Here is a 17,878-nt window from a genome sequence, read left to right on the forward strand (position 1 = left end):
GGTTCCGCTAGAGTCCTTTTTCTTTTTATTTGACTCTAATCTGGTTGTCACTTATACAAAGTTTTATCAGCAAAGTGCCTCCACATGGGGCTACACCTGCAGCCCCTTGCACTATGTTAATGGCAAGCGCAATTGACAGAGGGAAATCATCGATTCTCCAACACCATGCCATGGCTCAAAGTTTAAACTAATCTCTAGAAATATGTATTCGACCTATTCCATAAGAGAGAGTAATTGCTGCTTTTATCAAAATACAGCCCTTAACAGTTAGTGCTCACTGTGATAGGAAGACCTCAGGGCGCCTGCAATGTCAGGTGTCTTGTGGTCCTGCTAACCTTCAGCGATTGGCTGGGACTTAGAGCCTTGCTGTGAGTAGCCAAAGGACAGCCTGGTTAGGAAACTTGTCCGTATCACATAGTAAGTCAGGAAGTGGCTTGGAGCCAAGTCTATCTGTCACTCCATAGTGCCCACATTTGTGGGAACCCAGAGGTACACAGTGCAGCAAAGGAACTGTTTTTCTCTTTGTCCCACCTACCCTTTCCTTGGGTTTTAGGGTTTTGTTTGTTTGTTTGTTTTGTTTTGCTTTGTTCTGTTTTGAGATAAGGTCTCATTATGTAGCCCAGGCTGTCCTTAGACTGGTGACCCTCCTAGCTCCACTTCCTGAAGCACCCAGGAATAGTCTGGCCGCTATTAATTCTGAACAAACTTCTTTGACTGCTCCAGTAGCACTAACTCACTGTAGAAGAGCAGATTAAGTCAAGAAAACAGATGCTGGGGCTGGGGAGATGGCTCAGTCACTACAGCGCCTGCCCTGTGAACACCAAGTCCTGAGTTCAGTCAAGCCCCAGATCCCATATAAAATGCCTGGAATGGTGAGCCACATCTGTAGTCTTGGTGCTGGAGTGGAAGAGAGAAGCGGACATTTGGGGCCAGTTATTCTAACTTGTTGAGCTCCAAGCCAATGATAGATAGACCCTCCTCACAGGAAGTAAATAGCACACCTGAGCAAAACAGCCTAGGTTGTCCACAGGCCCTCACATGCACGCAGACACACGAACAACACACACATATGAACATCCACACACAGAGACATAAATGCAACAACAACAAAAAAAACCCAGGCATTTATTAGAGTTTATATGCAAACTACAAAACAACTTTTGAAAGGAACTTTTTAAAGTCATCTTGCTCAAGCAAGTAAAATCGGGGAACTATGTTGACATAGTACTAAGTAATATACTTCATGCTAATAGAAAAAGTACCCATGATTTGGTCACTAATGCCTATGACGGCTTCCAAAGGACATCTGTTTCCTCAGTCGAATTCTAAATTCCGTATTTCTCAATCAGCTGTCTTGCTTTAGAAATATAAGCACTCATGGCATCTTCCTTTGACAACCCTAGAAAGACAAAAACACATTATCTCACTGACTGCTGGGGTAGTCAGTGAAGACGGCTTGTTTTAACCTTATTTAAGACTTAAAAACCAGCTGGGCAAGCCAGGCGTGGTGGCGCTCGCCTTTAATCCCAGCACACAGGGAGGCAGAGGCAGGTGGATCTTTGTGAATTTGAGGACATCCTGGTCTACAAAGTGAGTCCAGGACAATCAAGGCTACACAGAGAAACTCTGTCTTGAAAAAAAAAACAAACAAAAAGAGAAAAGAAAGAGTTAAAAACCTTTTTGGAGGTTCCACGCTTCCCACTTGGCCTTGCCCTTTAAGTCTAACATTGCTGGACATGCTGCCAAAAGAAGGAGAGAGTTTCAGCTTTACTTTTCACTGTGCACTTCTACAAATACTTTGCAAGCAAGTACATGTATTTGTTTAAGACAATGAGCTGGTACCACCGATGTTGATGTCCCCAATGATGGACTGTTTGTAGAGCCCGTAGAGTTCTTTGAGTTCTTCATCTTCCGGTCTGCTTTTCAACTTCCTCACATCTTGTGTAGCCTGGTCAAAATCAGCCTAGGAAAAAGACAGCAAGGACACACAAAAAGCACACATGTGATGCGTATACATACATGCGAGCAAGATACACACATAAGATCTGAAAAAAAAATGTTTTTAAATTGTAGGTCTCATGTCAACTGATTTCCAGTAAAAAGAAGTTGCTTAGCTCATTTTGGGTTGATTAGCAAACATGTCTTATCTTGAGGGAATTTTTTTGTTGCTGTAGTTTCTCTCCCCTGCTTCTTTCTCTCCTCTCCTCTCCGTCTCCCTTCCCTCCGTCTATAACAAACGCTGGAGAGAAATTACTTTACAAAGAGAAAAGTTGGCAAATAGCCATTGGACTGACAATGGGGGTGGGGCAGTAGCTAGAGAAGATGGCATCAGAAGGAGCCTGCCTCAGAAGCGGTGCCTGCAATGAATCTTGGGAAAGGGCATGCAGGTCTCCAGTGCGCAGACACGGGCTGTAAAAGCTGCTCCTGACAATCTGGACAGAATTCACTAGGGTTGAACATAAAGGCTGGGTTGAATCACATCTGTTTGTTCCCTCAAGATACCCACAATACCGGGAAGGCATGGCTGTTCTCCTTAATACCTACTGTTGAGGCCTTGTCTACTGCCCCGTGGCAGGAGCCTGGTCAGAAACCATTAGGTGTATCCTCAGTGGGTGGATCATAAAGTTATCACAGCTGGAACGTCTTTACAAGTGCAGCTGTTGACAATGAATTTCAAAGCATCCTGGGCAAAAGGAATGCCGCCTTCTCTACAGCCCCGTGCTCTGGGAGCTGGGTTCCTGTTGCAGGCAGCTGTTTTGGCTAAGTGTTCTTCCTCTCACTTGTGAACAATGCCCGCTCCTGTTCATGCGTGTGCTCTAAGGTCTCCTGTTCCCCCCTGTAAATGTCGGGTTGTTTGTTTTTGTTTGTTTGAATTTCCTCCGATGACGGGATGAGAGGAGAAGCCATACCCCAGCTTTACAAATACATGGCTTGAACTGAGCCCAGAGCACTTCTATCTAACTATCCCTAGGCCTAGGCCTGGAAGCGTCTAGCCTCTGTACAATCTAATCTTCTGTAAGCCGGGACCTTCAAGGCTCCATCTTCCACCTTCCGTCTGTTAACCTAGGCCTACAATGTTTTCAGCCTCTGAGACTTACTGCTGAATAAGCTCGCCCTTTCTATCTCTTTCTGAACTCTGGCTGACTCGTTCAACTCAGCTGTTCTGGCTCAAACGTCTTTAAGATGACTGATTCAAATAGGTTTCTGACTGAATTCCTCTGCTTGGAAAAACTGCCTCTGAACTGCATGAACTGAACTGCACAAATTGAAGTGTACTTCCGAACCCTACTGCACTGTTCTCCACTCCAGTCTCTGTACTGTCTGTCCCTTTCCCCTCCCCCTTCTCGGTGCTGCTCTTAAGTAGCCTCTCTCTGTGACCCATTCTGTCAAGTCTCTCTCTTATTTGTCACTTTGCACTTCAATTAGATGTCATTGTTTGGGATTCAATGTGTGTACTAAAGGCTTGTCTGTATACCAGAGGGATTAAAGGTGTGTTGTGGCTATATTCCAGCCAGAGCGATTCAAAGTATACTAAGTATCGTGTCTGCATTCCAGGCAGATCACACAGATCTAGGTCTTTGGATGTGATCCCTTGCCAGAGCAGCCGCGTTGCCGCATGAAAATTCCTCTATACCCACCTTTCCTGTGTGAGGGATGGATGACACAGGGAGCACAGGACACCATATCAAAGGACTACCTGGGGCCTCTGGAGACTTTCATTCAAAGTTCACGCTTCTGAAGACAGCCTCTGAAGGTAGCTCACACTTTACCTCGCTTCACTTTGTGTAGAAAGTGAACACAAGAGTCTGCCTACATGTGAGCTTGATAAAGCCCTTTGAGCAACTCTTCCTTGTTGAGGAAGACAAATTCCTCCATCAAGGTACTCCATCCAGGCTGTCCTGCAGCTCCCTCGGTAGACCAGGCTGTACTCAAAGTCAGAGATCCGCCTGCCTCTGTCTGTCTCCTGAGTGCTGGGATTAAAGGCGTGCTCCATTTCCCACCTTTTGAGGTGTTTTGGGATCACCTCCTGCAAGCATTCTACCACAGAGCTGCGTCTCCAGGCCAGAAGAGATATATCCCCTGCCTCCCCCCTACCCCACCCAGCCCCCCACCCCCCAACTCCCCACCACCCCATGCCCATTTTAGCTTCACCGTCTAGGAAGGAAACTTGTCTGAGGAAGATGACTGCCTGGCCAGGTGTGAAAGTGAACACCTGCAATGCTAACATTAGAGATGCTCAAGCAGGAGAATCGGCCAAAGTTCGAGGCTAGCCTGAGCTACATAGCCTTTCCCCCAAAAATTAACCCAAACAAAACAAAGACCTGTATCATAACTTATAAATAAAATTGGGAGATTATAAGTAAATTAGGAATCCCATCTATGTTTTCACTTCCAGTACAATCTGCCAATATTTACTCCAGGATAGAAAAAAGAAAAGACAGGAAAATGGTGAACGTGTCCTTGCTGTTGTTCCCACTAGTGAGCTACCAACAGCACCCAGGAGGTACATAATGTCCATCCTGACGCCATTTCTGTTCTGAAGAGAGAAGGCATTTGACTATGATAGCCAGATACTAGCTTCTGGCTTTCCAATTTTTTTTTAAACTTTTACTACAATTTAAATTTTTGGTTTTTTGGAGTAGTTTTAGACCCAGGTACAAGTTATAAAAACACTGCATCATCAGTATCTACTAGGTTCCCTTGGCTATGACTTTTGCAACAAGTCCTTACCTCTGGTTCTCTTGGTGTGCTGTCTAGGCTTAAATGATCCTCCCTACCTCAGTTTTTCTAGGGGTGGCAAGTGAACCCAGGGACTTCCAAATGCTAAGTACCCTACCAGCTGATTCACACACCCAGGATGCCCGTTAGTCCCAAGTGGGCTTCTAACCCACCTTTATCCTTCTCTTTTGCTTTGTGATTTTCTGACACAGAGTCTCATGCAGCACATGGCTGCTTTGAATCTCCCACGTAGCCATGGACTCCTGATCTTCCCATCTCCAAGTCCCCAGTCCTGGGAATTACAGGTGTGTACTGCCACACGCCGCCAGAAAATGTTGTATTTTTTGTTATGTTATTACATTGGCAAGAATTTCAAATTGGGGATGGAGAGATAGCTCAGAGGTTAAGAGCACTGGCTGTTCTTCCAGAGGTCCTGAGTTCAATTCCCAGCAACTACATGGTGGTTCATAACCACCTATAATGAGATCTGGTGCCCTCTTTTGGTGTGCAGGCGTACATGCAGGCAAAACATTGTATACATAATAATCAATAAACCTTTGAGAAATTTCAAATTGAAACATTTAGTATATGTTTTAAGACATTTTTATTTAGCAGGGTATGGTGGCACATGCCTATAATCCCAGTACTCTGGAGGCAGAGACAGGCAGATCTATGTGAGTTTAAGGCCAGCCTGGTCTACAAAGTGAGTCCAGGACAGCCAAGGCGACACAGAGAAACACTGTCTAGAAAAACCAAACCAAACCAAACCAAAACGCGCCCCCCCAAAAAAAAGGAAAGAAAGAAAAGAAAAGAAACTTTATTTGTAACACTTTACTCTTTAAGCTAAACAATTGCAGGTCTACAGTTCAAGCATTCTTTGAGCTACTGATGCTGATATCAAGCCAATTTGTGTTTTTAACTAGAATCTTATTTTATCAAAGTGAAAGAAAGCTTTTGTTAAAGGAATAATAGATTTAATTATTTAACACTGACAGTAATAGACACCCATGCCCTGTGTCTGTTTGAATGACTTGAACGTTTTCATTGCAGCCCTACAGTCATGGCTGCTATTCACACGCCTTAGCTTATTGCCCGTATGATGTTCTTTAACCTTTAAATCATCAATGGAAATATTTTTAAGGCAATTAAACATACCCTTCCCTGATGCTGCTTCCAACACTGTCTGTGCAGGTACCTCCTCTAACAGCGCCCCCCCCCTTCTCTGCTTTTATTTACTCTACTTTTACTTCTCACGTGTCAGGCTGTACATACGTGCATGGACGCACACGTACCACGGTATGCATGTGGAGGTCGGGGAACAATTGCACGCGCCAGGCCTCTCCTTCTATGTGGGTCTGGAAGGTTGAACTCGGATCATTGGGTTTGCCAGCAGGCACCAGGCTTCTCCCCTTTCCCTTTAGACTAAGAACGAGATGCAAGCCTCCATGTCTCTGGGGTATGTCACTCACTCATGATAACATCTTGCTTGAACAAATAAAGTTCACCATACCCGTACTATGTAAAATGTTATGCATTTTATGAGTATCTTAACGAACTGAGTATCTTAAGCCAGGGTTGGTGCCTCATGCCTTTAGTCCCAGCACTCTTGAGACAGAGGCAGCTGGATCTCTGTGAGTTTGAGGCCAGCCTAGTCTACAAAGAGAGTTCCAGGACAGCTAAGGACTACACAAAGAGACCTTGTCTGGAAAACAACCAGAGAGAGAGAGAGGAGAGACGGGGAGGCGGGAGGGGAAAGAGAGAGAGAAAGAAATGTGTATCTTGATTTAATGAGAAAATGCTAATAAAACTGTTACATACAGAAACATGTCACAGGTGTACCATGCTCACATACGTTTCATTATACACACACAGAAAAAGGACATATAAAGGAAGCAACCTATCTACTAGGGAAAGGGTTCCCTGGGTTTTACCTACTCATATTTATTCTTTTTCCACTCCTATCAATAAAATGATAACGTCAGCGCTTCATAGACTAGTCCTGTTATTCAACAAAAACATTTAACCTGTGAGAACCTTGGGAGGTCCCAAAAGCAAGGGGAGACTGAGACCCCAAAGGATGCCATCTGCTTCCCTGAGTTGTTTAAGAGAGAGATAAAGAAGGGACCCCGGGGAATTTGTCAATTTTTCAGATCTGGGTAATTAAAACCATTCCTGAGGCCCAAAGGGGGTTGCTATGGGGATCCTGGGTCCTTGTCAACAGATGGACCTGCAGTCTACTGTGCAATAAAGAGGCGCTTAGGCAGGTGTGGGAGTGGCTGCGGGCTTTCAGCAGAGCGCTCCTTGGGTAGCCTGCCTCTGCCCTGCCCCGGGACTACCACGCCTCCTTTCCTTCTCGGAGCATCGCTCCAGCACGGCCGGCCTTCCCAGATTTGACTTACCTGCAGCGACATAGCGATGAGATGAGGTACGGAATGCGATGGCTCTCCCAGTTCCCAGGGCTTGGCTGCTTTCTTAAAGAGCAGCGCTCCTCCTCCGGTCTCCCCTATAGGTCGCGCTCAGGGAATGGACGATTCTAATTGGTCACGGGAACGGGAGGGCGTAGCTGGGCGGTGGCCTGGACCTGCTCTGCGTCTAGGAGACCCCTTCTCTGTCTCTACCCTGAAGAAGTTTGCAAGATTACCTCTCTGCCTCAGGCTTCCCCCCCCCGCCCCCACCAAGAGGTTGTCTGCAGAAGTCTAAGAGAAGTTTTCCCCCCAGGCTTGGACCTCACCTGGGAGTCCTTGATCTTTCCTCTATGATTGATGTGATCACAGGGACCTTTCAAGTGCCACCACCCCAGCTCTACAGACCAGGCTCCTCAGAAGTGAAAACGGACCAGGGGCTTGCAGACTCTTTGTTTGTATGTTTGTTTTGTTTTTTCGATAAGGATCTCTCTGTGTTAGCCTTGGCTGGCCTTGAGCTCACAGCGATCCACCTGCCTCTGCCTCCCGAGTGCTGGGGTTAGAAGCGTGCGTCACCACTCCCGGCTTGTGAACTCTTAAGAAAGCAAGAACATACATTCTAAGCTCGAATTGCACTCATCTCCGCCGGCATTTAATTTAACTTGGCAATGGCTGAAGCCTGTTTGGTGGGACCCAGATATCCCGGGGTACAAATTCGCCATCCCCTCAAGTCTCCAAGATCTCAGGAAGAAGCTGTGAACCACATTTTGCTACACTTGCAGAGAACTGGAAGAAGATTCCACTTCAGGAGAAGATTTGCTTCTAACTAACTAAAACGGATCTGTGGAGAGGGGACCGAAGAAACCCCTTATTTAGAGAAACCGTGTTTGAAACGAGTTTGCAAGCCTCCAAACTATAACTCGGTTTTGAGTAAACTGTGTTTTAGAAAATATTTGTTACTTTTTCGTGTGAATCTTGCTTTTCTTCCCTTTTGATGATGACGACGACGATGATGATGATTTTGGTAGTGATATCAATCAATTTCTAACTACATGACAAAAACCAGTTTTAGGGTAAAGGGTTGGGCTGCATGTGGCCCTGAACATGGGAAGTGCATGGTGGGATACAAGGGCAAAGGTTAGCTTTGGACGCTGAGAACACTGAGTGTTTTCTGTTAGCCTAATAGTGGCTGCTGAGTGTCCATCTGCGTCCTGAACTGAGACCTTTTTGACACTGTGGTTGTTAAAAGAAACGAGTACAGGGAAGTGACACTGTGCTCTCCTTTATTCTGGAATGTTTACTTTTAGGGCAGTCTTGTGTCCTCAAAGTTGTCCTTGAATTCACTGTATCTCAGGCTAGCTTCCATTTTGTGATCCTCCTGCCTCAGTCTCCCAAGTGCTAAGATGATAGGCATCCATAGAACGTTTAAGATCTCCTTTCTGAGTTGTCCTCCATTCAGATGTGGCTGTTGCCCTCCCTTTTCCTCTGTCTCATTCTACCTGTGGAAGTACGGGGCTCCTGTGTTAAGGTCGTAGCTCTGTATGCTAGACGTTCGTCAGAGTAGGTTCCTTAACCCAGAGAGAATACACATGACACCTGTTATGTTAGCCTTGGGGAGGAAGGATATTGTCTCCCGGGAATTTGAGGCACAGGGAACCGACATCTTGTTGACTTTGCTTGTTCTGGGTCTAATTTATCAGGTGCGGGTTTTCCCTTTTTACCAGCCTCTCTGTGGAAGGGTGGCGCTGCCACCCACTGTTGCCTGGGAACAGCCTGAGTGCTCCAGACCTCTCCCTTCACAGGGCCACCATGGCACAGATGGTCACCGAGGTGCCCTACAGACCTTCCAACAGCACAGGCTCGACGCCTGTTTGCTCACTTAGCAGCTCATCATTAAAGTCCATTCTCAGTTAACTGGTTTTTAAATGTTGGTCTGATTGTAGACACACAGGAAAAGCCATAATGAAACCAGTATTTTTGGACAATTACTACACACTAATAAAAAAAAACTAAAAATAAAATAATTGTTATTAACAGCATCTTTGTAGAATCCACAAAGCCACAGTAGCACACAAATACAGAGCAAAGGTCAGGAGTCCCTACAGGAAAAGGAGAGTCTGATGTTCAACTCTTGCACATTTTTTTTTTACAAACTTTATTGTCAGCTCTAATGCTATAACTTCTTGCCCATAATCTTAAACTAATGTTATATTGCTGTAACATTTTAGTCCAACAGTTCAAGAATTAATACAAAAAGCTTTTATACACCTTCTAAGTTATTAAAATATTTTAAGAGATATTCATAAAGTTAAGGGTATTTACCTAAACTGTATATTTATAAATGTAACTGTTATTTACAATGTAGAAGAGCAGCTATCACTGCAAAGTAAAATTGATATAGAATATAAAATGCACAGCAATTAAGGAAACTGTGGGAAGCATATGCTTGAGACATACTGGAAGATGTTTTGTAGAAAAATAATCTAAACATAAGCTGGATGATATTACTGGTTTTTTTTTTCAGCACACATCTATGTGAAATATGTTAGTAGATGACTCTGAATGAAAATATGTGGCGGTAATTGCATCTTCACAAAGGATTATAAAAAGACCTTTAAAATAACCTTTTTTTTTTTTTTGTCGTAAAGTTTGTGTTACACAAATGGAAAGAAATTACCTTTGAGATATATTCTTTTTTTTTAGCCTTGGCAATCCTGGACTCACTTTGTAGACCAGGCTGGCCTCGAACTCACAGTGATCCCCCTGCCTCTGCCTCCCCGAGTGCTGGGATTAAAGAAAGGCGTGCGCCACCACGCCCGGCTGAGATGTATTCTTTTTGGTAAAAATCTTGTGGAAACATTGCTAAGCCTTCAAATAGAAAACAAGGACTAAAATAGTAGAAGATATATTTGATTTCTGTTAACATAATTCTGTCCCAGCTGTCGCTGGGTCAGCGTGGTTCCGTCTGTCAGACACCATGTGGCAGGCACTATAGTAAGCATCTTACACACATCTCTCTTCTAATCCTCAGAATAGCTGCTATTTTTATCACTCCATAGAAGGCTAATGAACTTGCCTGGGGCGTAGGTACACTCTGTGGTAAGGTTAGGGTTTCGCCTTCACAGCCTGGCTACAGAGCCTTGTAATTTAAGAGCTGAAAAGATCTGTGCAAGGTTAGCTCTCGGTAAACTTTAAGTCTGGAACTTTCGTGGGACAAAACGCAAAGCCGTTTCCTCTCCTCGTTCCTTCTTTTTCTCTCCCCCCTCTTGCCTCTGCTTTTTTTTTCTGGTTTCTTTTTTAAATTTAATTTAATTAATTAATTTATTTTATTTTATTTTTTTTTATTATTTTTTATTTTTGTGTATGTGCAGGTTCTGACTTTGTAGCTCCAGTTTGTGTCCTGGAACTAAACAATCCAGGCAGATCTTGAACTCTAGATCCTCGCGCCGCAGTCTCCCACGCGCGAGATTGTTATGTGAACCTTTAGTATTTCAAGTCTACCATCGCGACCTGTCTTTAGTGCTACATGACTGCAGTTACGGTAAAGATCATCTTATGAAACAGAAGCCTGTTGGTACACTCAAACCTAGTCCTGGCTTCCTTCCTGCTAATCTACTTGTGATGAAAACCACAGCACAGTCTCCCTGTAAAAACTACAATGATCTTTGACCAAAAAGCAACGCAATGTTTTAATTTATGTCTAATAGGGGATGGAAAATAAAAATGTAGAAGCTAGACTCTAAATTCCAGAGTCTAAAATGAGCAACGAAGGCACTGAGAAAAGGAGGAAGACAGAGAGAAGGACCCGAATCTTTCCAAATTCATTAGAAAAGGACAGAAAGGACGAAACAACAAAACAAAAACAAACAAAAAACAACTGTCAATTGTAGCTAACATTTTTGTTTGTTTTGTTTTGTTTTTCGAGACAGGGTTTCCCTGTGTAGCCTTGTTTTGTTTTTTGAGGCAAGGTTTCTCTGTGTAGCCTTGGCTGTCCAAGACTCTCTTTGTAGACCAGGCTGGCCTCGAACTGACAGCGATCAGCCTGCCTCTGCCTCCCGAGTGCTGGGATTAAAGGTGTGCACCATCACGCCAGGCTAAATTTTTTAATCGTTAGCACGTATTCCACTGTTCTACCAGCTGTCCGTAACTCCCCAGTGATCTTGTTCATAACCACTTTTGTCTCCATTGGTGCAACAGGCACAACAGATATCGTCAGAATATTCTGGAGCCCTTATTTCCCTTTCAGTGGGCTCATGACTCTCCACATAAATTGTAACTACATGCAACCCTACAAACCCCATTTATTTGATTGTCGTGGCTCGGGGACGCATGCAGAGAATGGGTGGCTATGAGGGCTGGAGCTTTGCGTCTGTAGAAGGACAGAGTTCCAAGGCAGAAGCAACTGGGCTAAAAACAGCCAGCCAAATGGAGAGACAACGCCCCCCTCCCCCCGCGTCCCGCCCCCTGCACCAAGGATGCAGGGACTTAACCAGTCGGAAGCGAAAGCGACCGGTTACTATAGCAACCACAGACTCTCGCGAGACAGATAATACGCCTGCGCGGTGCTGTTCCAGAGCTCTGTCCCGCGCCAAGGGATTTTACGGAGGGACCTCCCTCTGTCGTCAAGCTAGGGCTGACATCCCTTACGGTAGTGACGTAATGCAGGCGGAAAACCGGCAGGCGTGGTTCGCGTTATACGCCTGTGCGGAGCAGGCGCACGCACGTGGGTCCGGTGCTTTGGGTAGTGTTGGCGACCGACGGAGTCGCAGCGGTGAATCCATCGGTCACGTGGTCTCCGCAGGGCTCTTCTGCACAGGTGGGCGCGTGTCCGTGGTCCGAGTCTCAGCCCGTGGGCATCCGGATCACCGCGGGGTGGGAAGGGGGCTGCGGTCATCCGGCGCTGGGTCTCCGTGAGGTCCTTTCCGGCTGTTCTCACGGTCGACCCCTGCCTCTGGAGGATTTCCTTCCTCCGTATGGTGCGCCGCGGGTACCATTGCATCCCCCGAGACCACGGGAGCTTCTCTGCAGCTGAGGACCTTTCCAGGGTCCATTCCCAGAATCAAGGTCTCTCTGTGACGCCTGTCTGCCTAATCTCGCTGCACTCTACTGAAAGGCTCCCTAGAGTCACCATCTTGTACTAAGCCAGTAACTCCATCTTTGGCATCTTTGCCCCAGCGACACTGAACTTGCTTTAATACTCTTCTGGGATACCTCGCTGCCGGCCCCCTATTTCCTTTGGAAGGATTTCTTTAGACAGCGGCTGTTAATGGTTATTTTGTCCAGTGAGCCTACTTTTCTAAGGTCGCTGTTGTCTGCTCCCTAAGGTGCCCAACTATTCTGGCTTTAAAGTGGCTTTATTACAGGAAGAGGCTTTTTGCTTAGCCCAACGCCTAATGTCCTTGGGCATCAAGGATAAATCGTAAGAATTTTGAAGAAACCATGTGGCCTGTAGGTAGTAAGTTGAATAAGGACATGAGAAGCCAGAGGCCTCATTAAATAGCCGGAGTCAATAATGTGCGTGGTGGGTCAGAGATTTTGAGATGGGTGACAAATGGGAGTGTAAAAGGTAAAACTTTTGAGTTTGCAGCTGATACTGTAGGCAGTAGCGGCTTTGCAGACATAGTTGAACCCTGAATCTGCTTCCTAATCCACACACTGGCGAACTGTATAGGCGAGTTAGGAAATTAGGTATGCAGAGAAAGTCTCCTGAATTAGCGGAACCTTAGAGAGTCTTTAGACTCTGAACTGAGAGAAGGAAATAAACAGCTGCCTTTGGGAAGGGTAAACAGGATCTAAATGAATGAATGCCGAACGAAAAAGAGCAATTGACAACATCCTGATCTATAAGGTTAACACCGTAGTCACCAGGAAGAATAGGCCAATGGCTTCTAATGTTTTTGGAAGGAGCCCAGCCCTTTTCTCTCTCCCTAAGGATTGATCTCTCAATTTCATCACAAAATTTTTAGTTCTCGTGAAATTGCCGGCCAAGGCAGTCATCTTACAGCCGTGTGAAGGGAAATGTGTATGTTTCAAATGTTTTAGGAAGGAACTTGGGATCATGAGGGCAACTTTACAAAGGGATTACAGAACAAAAGCTTTAGCCATGGACATAGATTACTATTTTGGTTCTTAAAGTCCAACCTGGTTCATTATAAGTTTCAGAGACTACAGAAGGTAAGCTCTGTGTGGGCAGAGACAGAATCTTCAGAGCCCACTAGCAGCTGTCTGGAACACCCTCAGTCCATTGGAGCAACTCAGTGACTATGTGCTTATAAATGAAGAGGGGCTGGCAAGATGGTTCAGATAGGAAAGGCATTTTTCACCATGCCTGACCTGAGTTCAACCCCCTGGCATTCACATGGTGGAAGGAGAGAACCTACTTTGATAAAGCGGTCCTGACCTCCACATGTGCTCTGTGATGTGACCCCAAGCCTAATATTTTTTTTAACATTAAAAAATAAATGAGTACAAGTACTGGAAGATGCTAACAAATCTGGAAGATTAACACCATTCAACAGTCATTGCCTGTATATCTTGAAAAAATAGAGGAAATTAAAATTGCTTCATTTTGTCAGAAAAGTTATGGTTAGTTGGACCTATATAGACAGACTTATTTATTCTGAAATATTCTGAAAACATGCATTACTAACATGAGAATTTCATCATTTTGTTTCTTTCCAAAGGATTTTCAAGATGGCTGTAGCCCCTCAGGCACCAAAGAGGGGATCTATCCGGAAGACTAGACCTCTGGTTGTAAAGACCTCACTCAACAACCCATATGTTATTTCCTGGAGCACCTTGGAGAGAGAGGACATATGCTTTATATTACAGACACTTGAGGACAAGTTTAAGTCAATTGGACTTCAGAAAATCGAAGATAAGAAAAGGAAAAGAACACCTTTTGTAAAAAAGCAAAGATGCAGCTCAGATGTCGAAATTAGTGAGGCTCCAAAAGAGACGGATCCCGAAAGGGATCTGAAGGTGTCAGGGTGGACACCTGCACACGTCAGAAAACAGCTAGCCATTGGCGTTAATGAAGTCACCAGAGCCCTGGAGAGGAACGAACTGCTCCTGGTTCTAGTGTGTAAGTCGGCTAAGCCTGCCATGATCACCTCACACATGATTCAGCTGAGTTTAAGCAGAACTGTTCCTGCCTGTCAGGTTCCTCAGCTCAGCCAGAGACTTGCTCCTGTCATTGGCTTAAAATGTGTGCTAGCCTTGGGCTTCAGAAAGGACACTGTGGACTTTGCTGATGAAGTAAAAGCCATCATTCCTAGGGTGCCCGGCTTAAATGTGCCATGGCTTCAACACAGAACCCAAGATCCCAAAGACGGTTTAGAGACTGAATCTCTGGAAAGCCACGACAGGGAGATTTTGGACACTTCCTTTGATGACCTTACAAAAGGTAGTAAGAGGAAGGCTGCTGAAGGTAGGCAGGCTTCAGCTGCAGCATTACAACCCCTTAAAATAAAGAAACTCATCCCTAACCCTAGTAAGATAAGGAAACCACCCAAAAGTAAAAAATCCATTTCAAAGTAGTTTTTATATGAACTTGTCAGTTCAAGGAAGGGCATGGTCTAAATAAACTTTGAAACAATTAAGTCAAGTATGTTTACATGTATTCCTAGGATGCTGTGTGGAGGTGTTTTCTAACTGAGTGGGGCAGACATGCACAAAGTTAAAACCGTGAAGTACAGAAAACACTCAAGACAATGATTAACAAAACCAAAGTTTATTGAGACTAATGTCCATGCGTATATACATTCACTGCTTTAAAGGCTGGTACAACGCTTGCAAGAACATCAGCTTCCTACAGCACTTAACATTTCTCTACCAAACTTGGAAAACGGGCCACAGACATGGTCTAGTAAGGTAGGTGAAACAACTGGAGAAGGGCCTCAGCTGCAAGGGAGAGACACTAAATGCTAAGCAGTGCACTGACTGCAGAAGCAGTGTGTTAGTTTTATTTTGTGGTAATTTGGCTTTCTTTGTAGGTTAAGCATTGACACAGGCTTGGGAGAAAGGTTTGATTGATACAGGGGGAAAAAAGCCTAATAAGGTTTGTTTCAGTAAGAATTCCCTCCCTGTACATCATTAATTTCTTTGCAGTATTTAACATTATCAAAAGTACATTGGGGGTATAGCTCTGTGGCAGATTATGTGCTTATTAGCACATATGATCCCTGGCTTGATCCCCAGCACCAAAACAAAACACAAATTAACCACAGTAGTAACTAGGTGAAATGTGGCAAGAGAGATACAGGCTAGGAAATGGAATTATCAGTGCTTCATGAATCCACTGTGTGTCTAGAAAATCATTTTGTAATTTTGAAGGTAAATGGGATATTTTCACCGTATGTTTTGGTTGAACTCACGGGCTGTGCTGCTTTTGTCCCATTTGGTGACAAAGTTCCTTTTTTTTGAAGGAAAGAACCCTTACAGCACAATTTGGATACAGAGTACAGGGCAGTGCGACTTAACAACTCTGGAAACCATTGCTTTTACATTTGGTTTTAACAGCTATTTTATATCCAAGTAGTTGGACTGGTAACTGATTCTCTAAAATACAGACTGGTCATGTGCTTGAATTATCAAGACACTAATGTTAACTGTTAGTGTATGTAACGTGATAGTTCTGTAACTGTAATGTGCAAAAGACAACTCTAAAGGAATGGTTTAATAGTTTCCTCATGAGGTAAATAAGCCCACAAAAAAATTCCTGACAAGCAATTTTTATCTGAAAACTCAATTTGTACAAGACATAAAAATTTGAATGCAACAATTCCCAAAGAGTAGTAATTCCAGATTCACTAAACTCACTTACCTAATGCTTGACTTTCTAAACAGTGTTCCAATGAGTAGGTAGTTTATTTCCCAAAGGTGTATTCTGTTAAAAATGTGACACAGTTGGGCATGGACCATATGGACAGAGAAATCTGCCGCGTGTCTAAGACAGTACTGGTCCCACTTCTGCACCACTTGTGGGGCCCAGGTGCCCCCTCTAGTGGTGCTATCAGGGATGGCACAATTTGTGGCCTACTTAGGACACTAGTCCACAAGAGGCCAGACAGCAAACATTTTAACTTTGCAGGCAATACAGTCCAGTCTGTCACAACTACTTCATTTCCCTCCGTAGCATGAGGCAGCCATGAGTAGAACATAAATGCAGATGTGGCTGTATTCTGATAAAATGGTTGAATTTCATAAGATTTTCATGCTACAAAATGTCATCCTTTGGACTATTTCCCCCAACCATTAAAAATAATCATAATAATAATAAAGACCATTCTCAGCTTGTGAGCTGTACAGAACAGCCAACAGTAAGAGACAGCCTACAGGTCACATTTAGTGACTCCTTTCCAATAGGGAAGGAAATGCCATGTTGTGTGCAGTAGTGTTCTGGACTGGAGTGGAGGCACTGTAGTAAAGGCAGGAAGAGGATCTACATTGTGGCATCTGACTCAGGCCTAGTCTATACAATGGCCTTGTTTTGTATTTTATTTTCCCTTGGATTAGTGGCAGCATATACACATATATGTACACTGTGAAACTTTTGATTTTCAAATTCTAGGTAAAAACAACATCAGTAACAAAATTATGAATACTTATTTACAAGTAGACATTTTCCATTAGCATGACAATTTTCATGATAAATTAAAGTCAGCATAAAGGAACATGTGCAATTTTGCATAATAAAAACATTCAGACTATGTGTGTGCTGACAGCACAACTACACTCCTCTGGGCATTTAATCTGACCATAGAGCCTTTTCACTTCCTTTCCCTCATACATCCTTAACATTGCTGAGAAATCAGACTGTGCAGCAGCCGCAAGGTCTCATCAGTCAGCTGTGCACTCTACTGAGCACACTGAACATTTGCCCCAAACTCTGTTTTTGAAACAATCCACCGGCCTGCCGAAGAGCAGTGGACAAGCCTGTATTTGTACTGATTTGGCTACTATGCTTATGGGATAGACTGGTGTGTTTGCTGATTTGGCTACTACACTTACGGAATAATAAATGTGCTAAGTCACTGGTACATTTTCATATTGCTCCATACGTTAAATATCTACCGTGTGTCATTTCTATAAGCATTCCCAGTAGCATCATGTAAGGTGATACATATATGGATCCTTGTTCGGGTTTACAGGTGTATCACCACTTAAACAAAAAAGCAGCAGTGACTCTCCTACCAGCACAGGTTTTCTTAACATGACACTGCCACTTCTGTTTGGTTCACAGAGAAACAGTCCCACTTCCAGAGTAGAAAGACAACATCCTCTCTCTATTGTGAGTGCTCTGTGGACACCTTCATCCCTCCCACATATCAGTCAACAGCAGAGACTGGCTCTCAAAATCCTAACTAGAATTGTGTACTATTGGCCATCTGTTCTGATTGTTAGTGACTACTTCAATTTCACTCAACTTGTGCTTTTATTCTTCTTTGGAATGACAGTTCCAGGAATCACTAAATAGAATATTAACAAATGAGAACATCAGCCTTCTAGAAATAACATATCCATCTACTGTAGAACAAGTCCAACCTAAAAACAAAAAAGAAAAATAGGATAGTAAGGCCAAATGGAAGAGGAAACTGAATTGTAATACAGCATAATATATCTGTTTTAAAAAGTCCCCTTGAGCTGCCAAGCTGGCTAAGAGGGCAACAGCACTCGCCACACCAGCCTGAGGACCAGAGGTCAGTCCTGGAGCCTCGGTAGAAGGACAGTACTGACTGATGACTTAGAGCTGTCCT

General features: G+C 44.1%; 3 protein-coding genes across 8 annotated transcripts in view; 1 reads left to right on the top strand and 2 right to left on the bottom strand.

The window, feature by feature from the left end:
- Nucleotides 1-1,114: 1,114 nt before the first annotated feature.
- On the bottom strand, nucleotides 1,115-7,172 carry ACBD7 (acyl-CoA binding domain containing 7). 2 transcript variants are annotated; one of them, XM_084781605.1, is made up of 4 exons: nucleotides 7,119-7,172; nucleotides 1,846-1,963; nucleotides 1,677-1,739; nucleotides 1,115-1,399 (listed from the first exon to the last, which is right to left on the bottom strand). In XM_084781605.1, exons 1-4 carry the CDS (start codon nucleotides 7,128-7,130, stop codon nucleotides 1,326-1,328), a joined length of 267 nt encoding a protein of 88 aa, XP_084637731.1. In that variant the 5' UTR covers nucleotides 7,131-7,172; the 3' UTR covers nucleotides 1,115-1,325. The 2 variants fall into 2 exon arrangements, with proteins under 2 accessions (XP_084637731.1, XP_084637730.1); XM_084781604.1 differs by having other exon boundaries at nucleotides 1,843-1,963.
- A 4,516-nt stretch (nucleotides 7,173-11,688) lies between these two features.
- Nucleotides 11,689-14,727, top strand: RPP38 (ribonuclease P/MRP subunit p38). The gene is made up of 2 exons (XM_084781065.1): nucleotides 11,689-11,937; nucleotides 13,805-14,727. Exon 2 carries the CDS (start codon nucleotides 13,815-13,817, stop codon nucleotides 14,658-14,660), a length of 846 nt encoding a protein of 281 aa, XP_084637191.1. The 5' UTR covers nucleotides 11,689-11,937; nucleotides 13,805-13,814; the 3' UTR covers nucleotides 14,661-14,727.
- A 110-nt stretch (nucleotides 14,728-14,837) lies between these two features.
- NMT2 (N-myristoyltransferase 2) overlaps nucleotides 14,838-17,878 on the bottom strand; it is a 40,922-nt gene continuing 37,881 nt past the window's right edge. For all 5 annotated transcript variants that reach the window (XM_084781063.1, XM_084781062.1, XM_084781061.1 and 2 more), the window contains one exon: nucleotides 14,838-17,666. In XM_084781063.1, coding sequence (XP_084637189.1) covers nucleotides 17,646-17,666 — 21 coding nt within the window. In that variant the 3' untranslated portion in view covers nucleotides 14,838-17,645. The remainder of the gene's footprint in view (nucleotides 17,667-17,878) is intronic.

Source organism: Acomys minous (assembly GCF_964271855.1).
Source record: "Acomys minous genome assembly, chromosome: 5".
Taxonomy (NCBI): domain Eukaryota; kingdom Metazoa; phylum Chordata; class Mammalia; order Rodentia; family Muridae; genus Acomys; species Acomys minous.

Bases quoted from the DNA above. Each gene is read 5' to 3' on its own strand.
- ACBD7 (XM_084781604.1), bottom strand. The intron at 1,740-1,842 runs GTACCAGCTCAT...TTCTTTTGGCAG, and splicing joins TGGGGACATCAACATCGGTG to CATGTCCAGCAATGTTAGAC. The intron at 1,400-1,676 runs GTTTTTAACTCT...TTGTCTTTCTAG, and splicing joins AGCGTGGAACCTCCAAAAAG to GGTTGTCAAAGGAAGATGCC.
- RPP38 (XM_084781065.1), top strand. From the start codon at position 13,815: ATGGCTGTAGCCCCTCAGGCACCAAAGAGGGGATCTATCCGGAAGACT.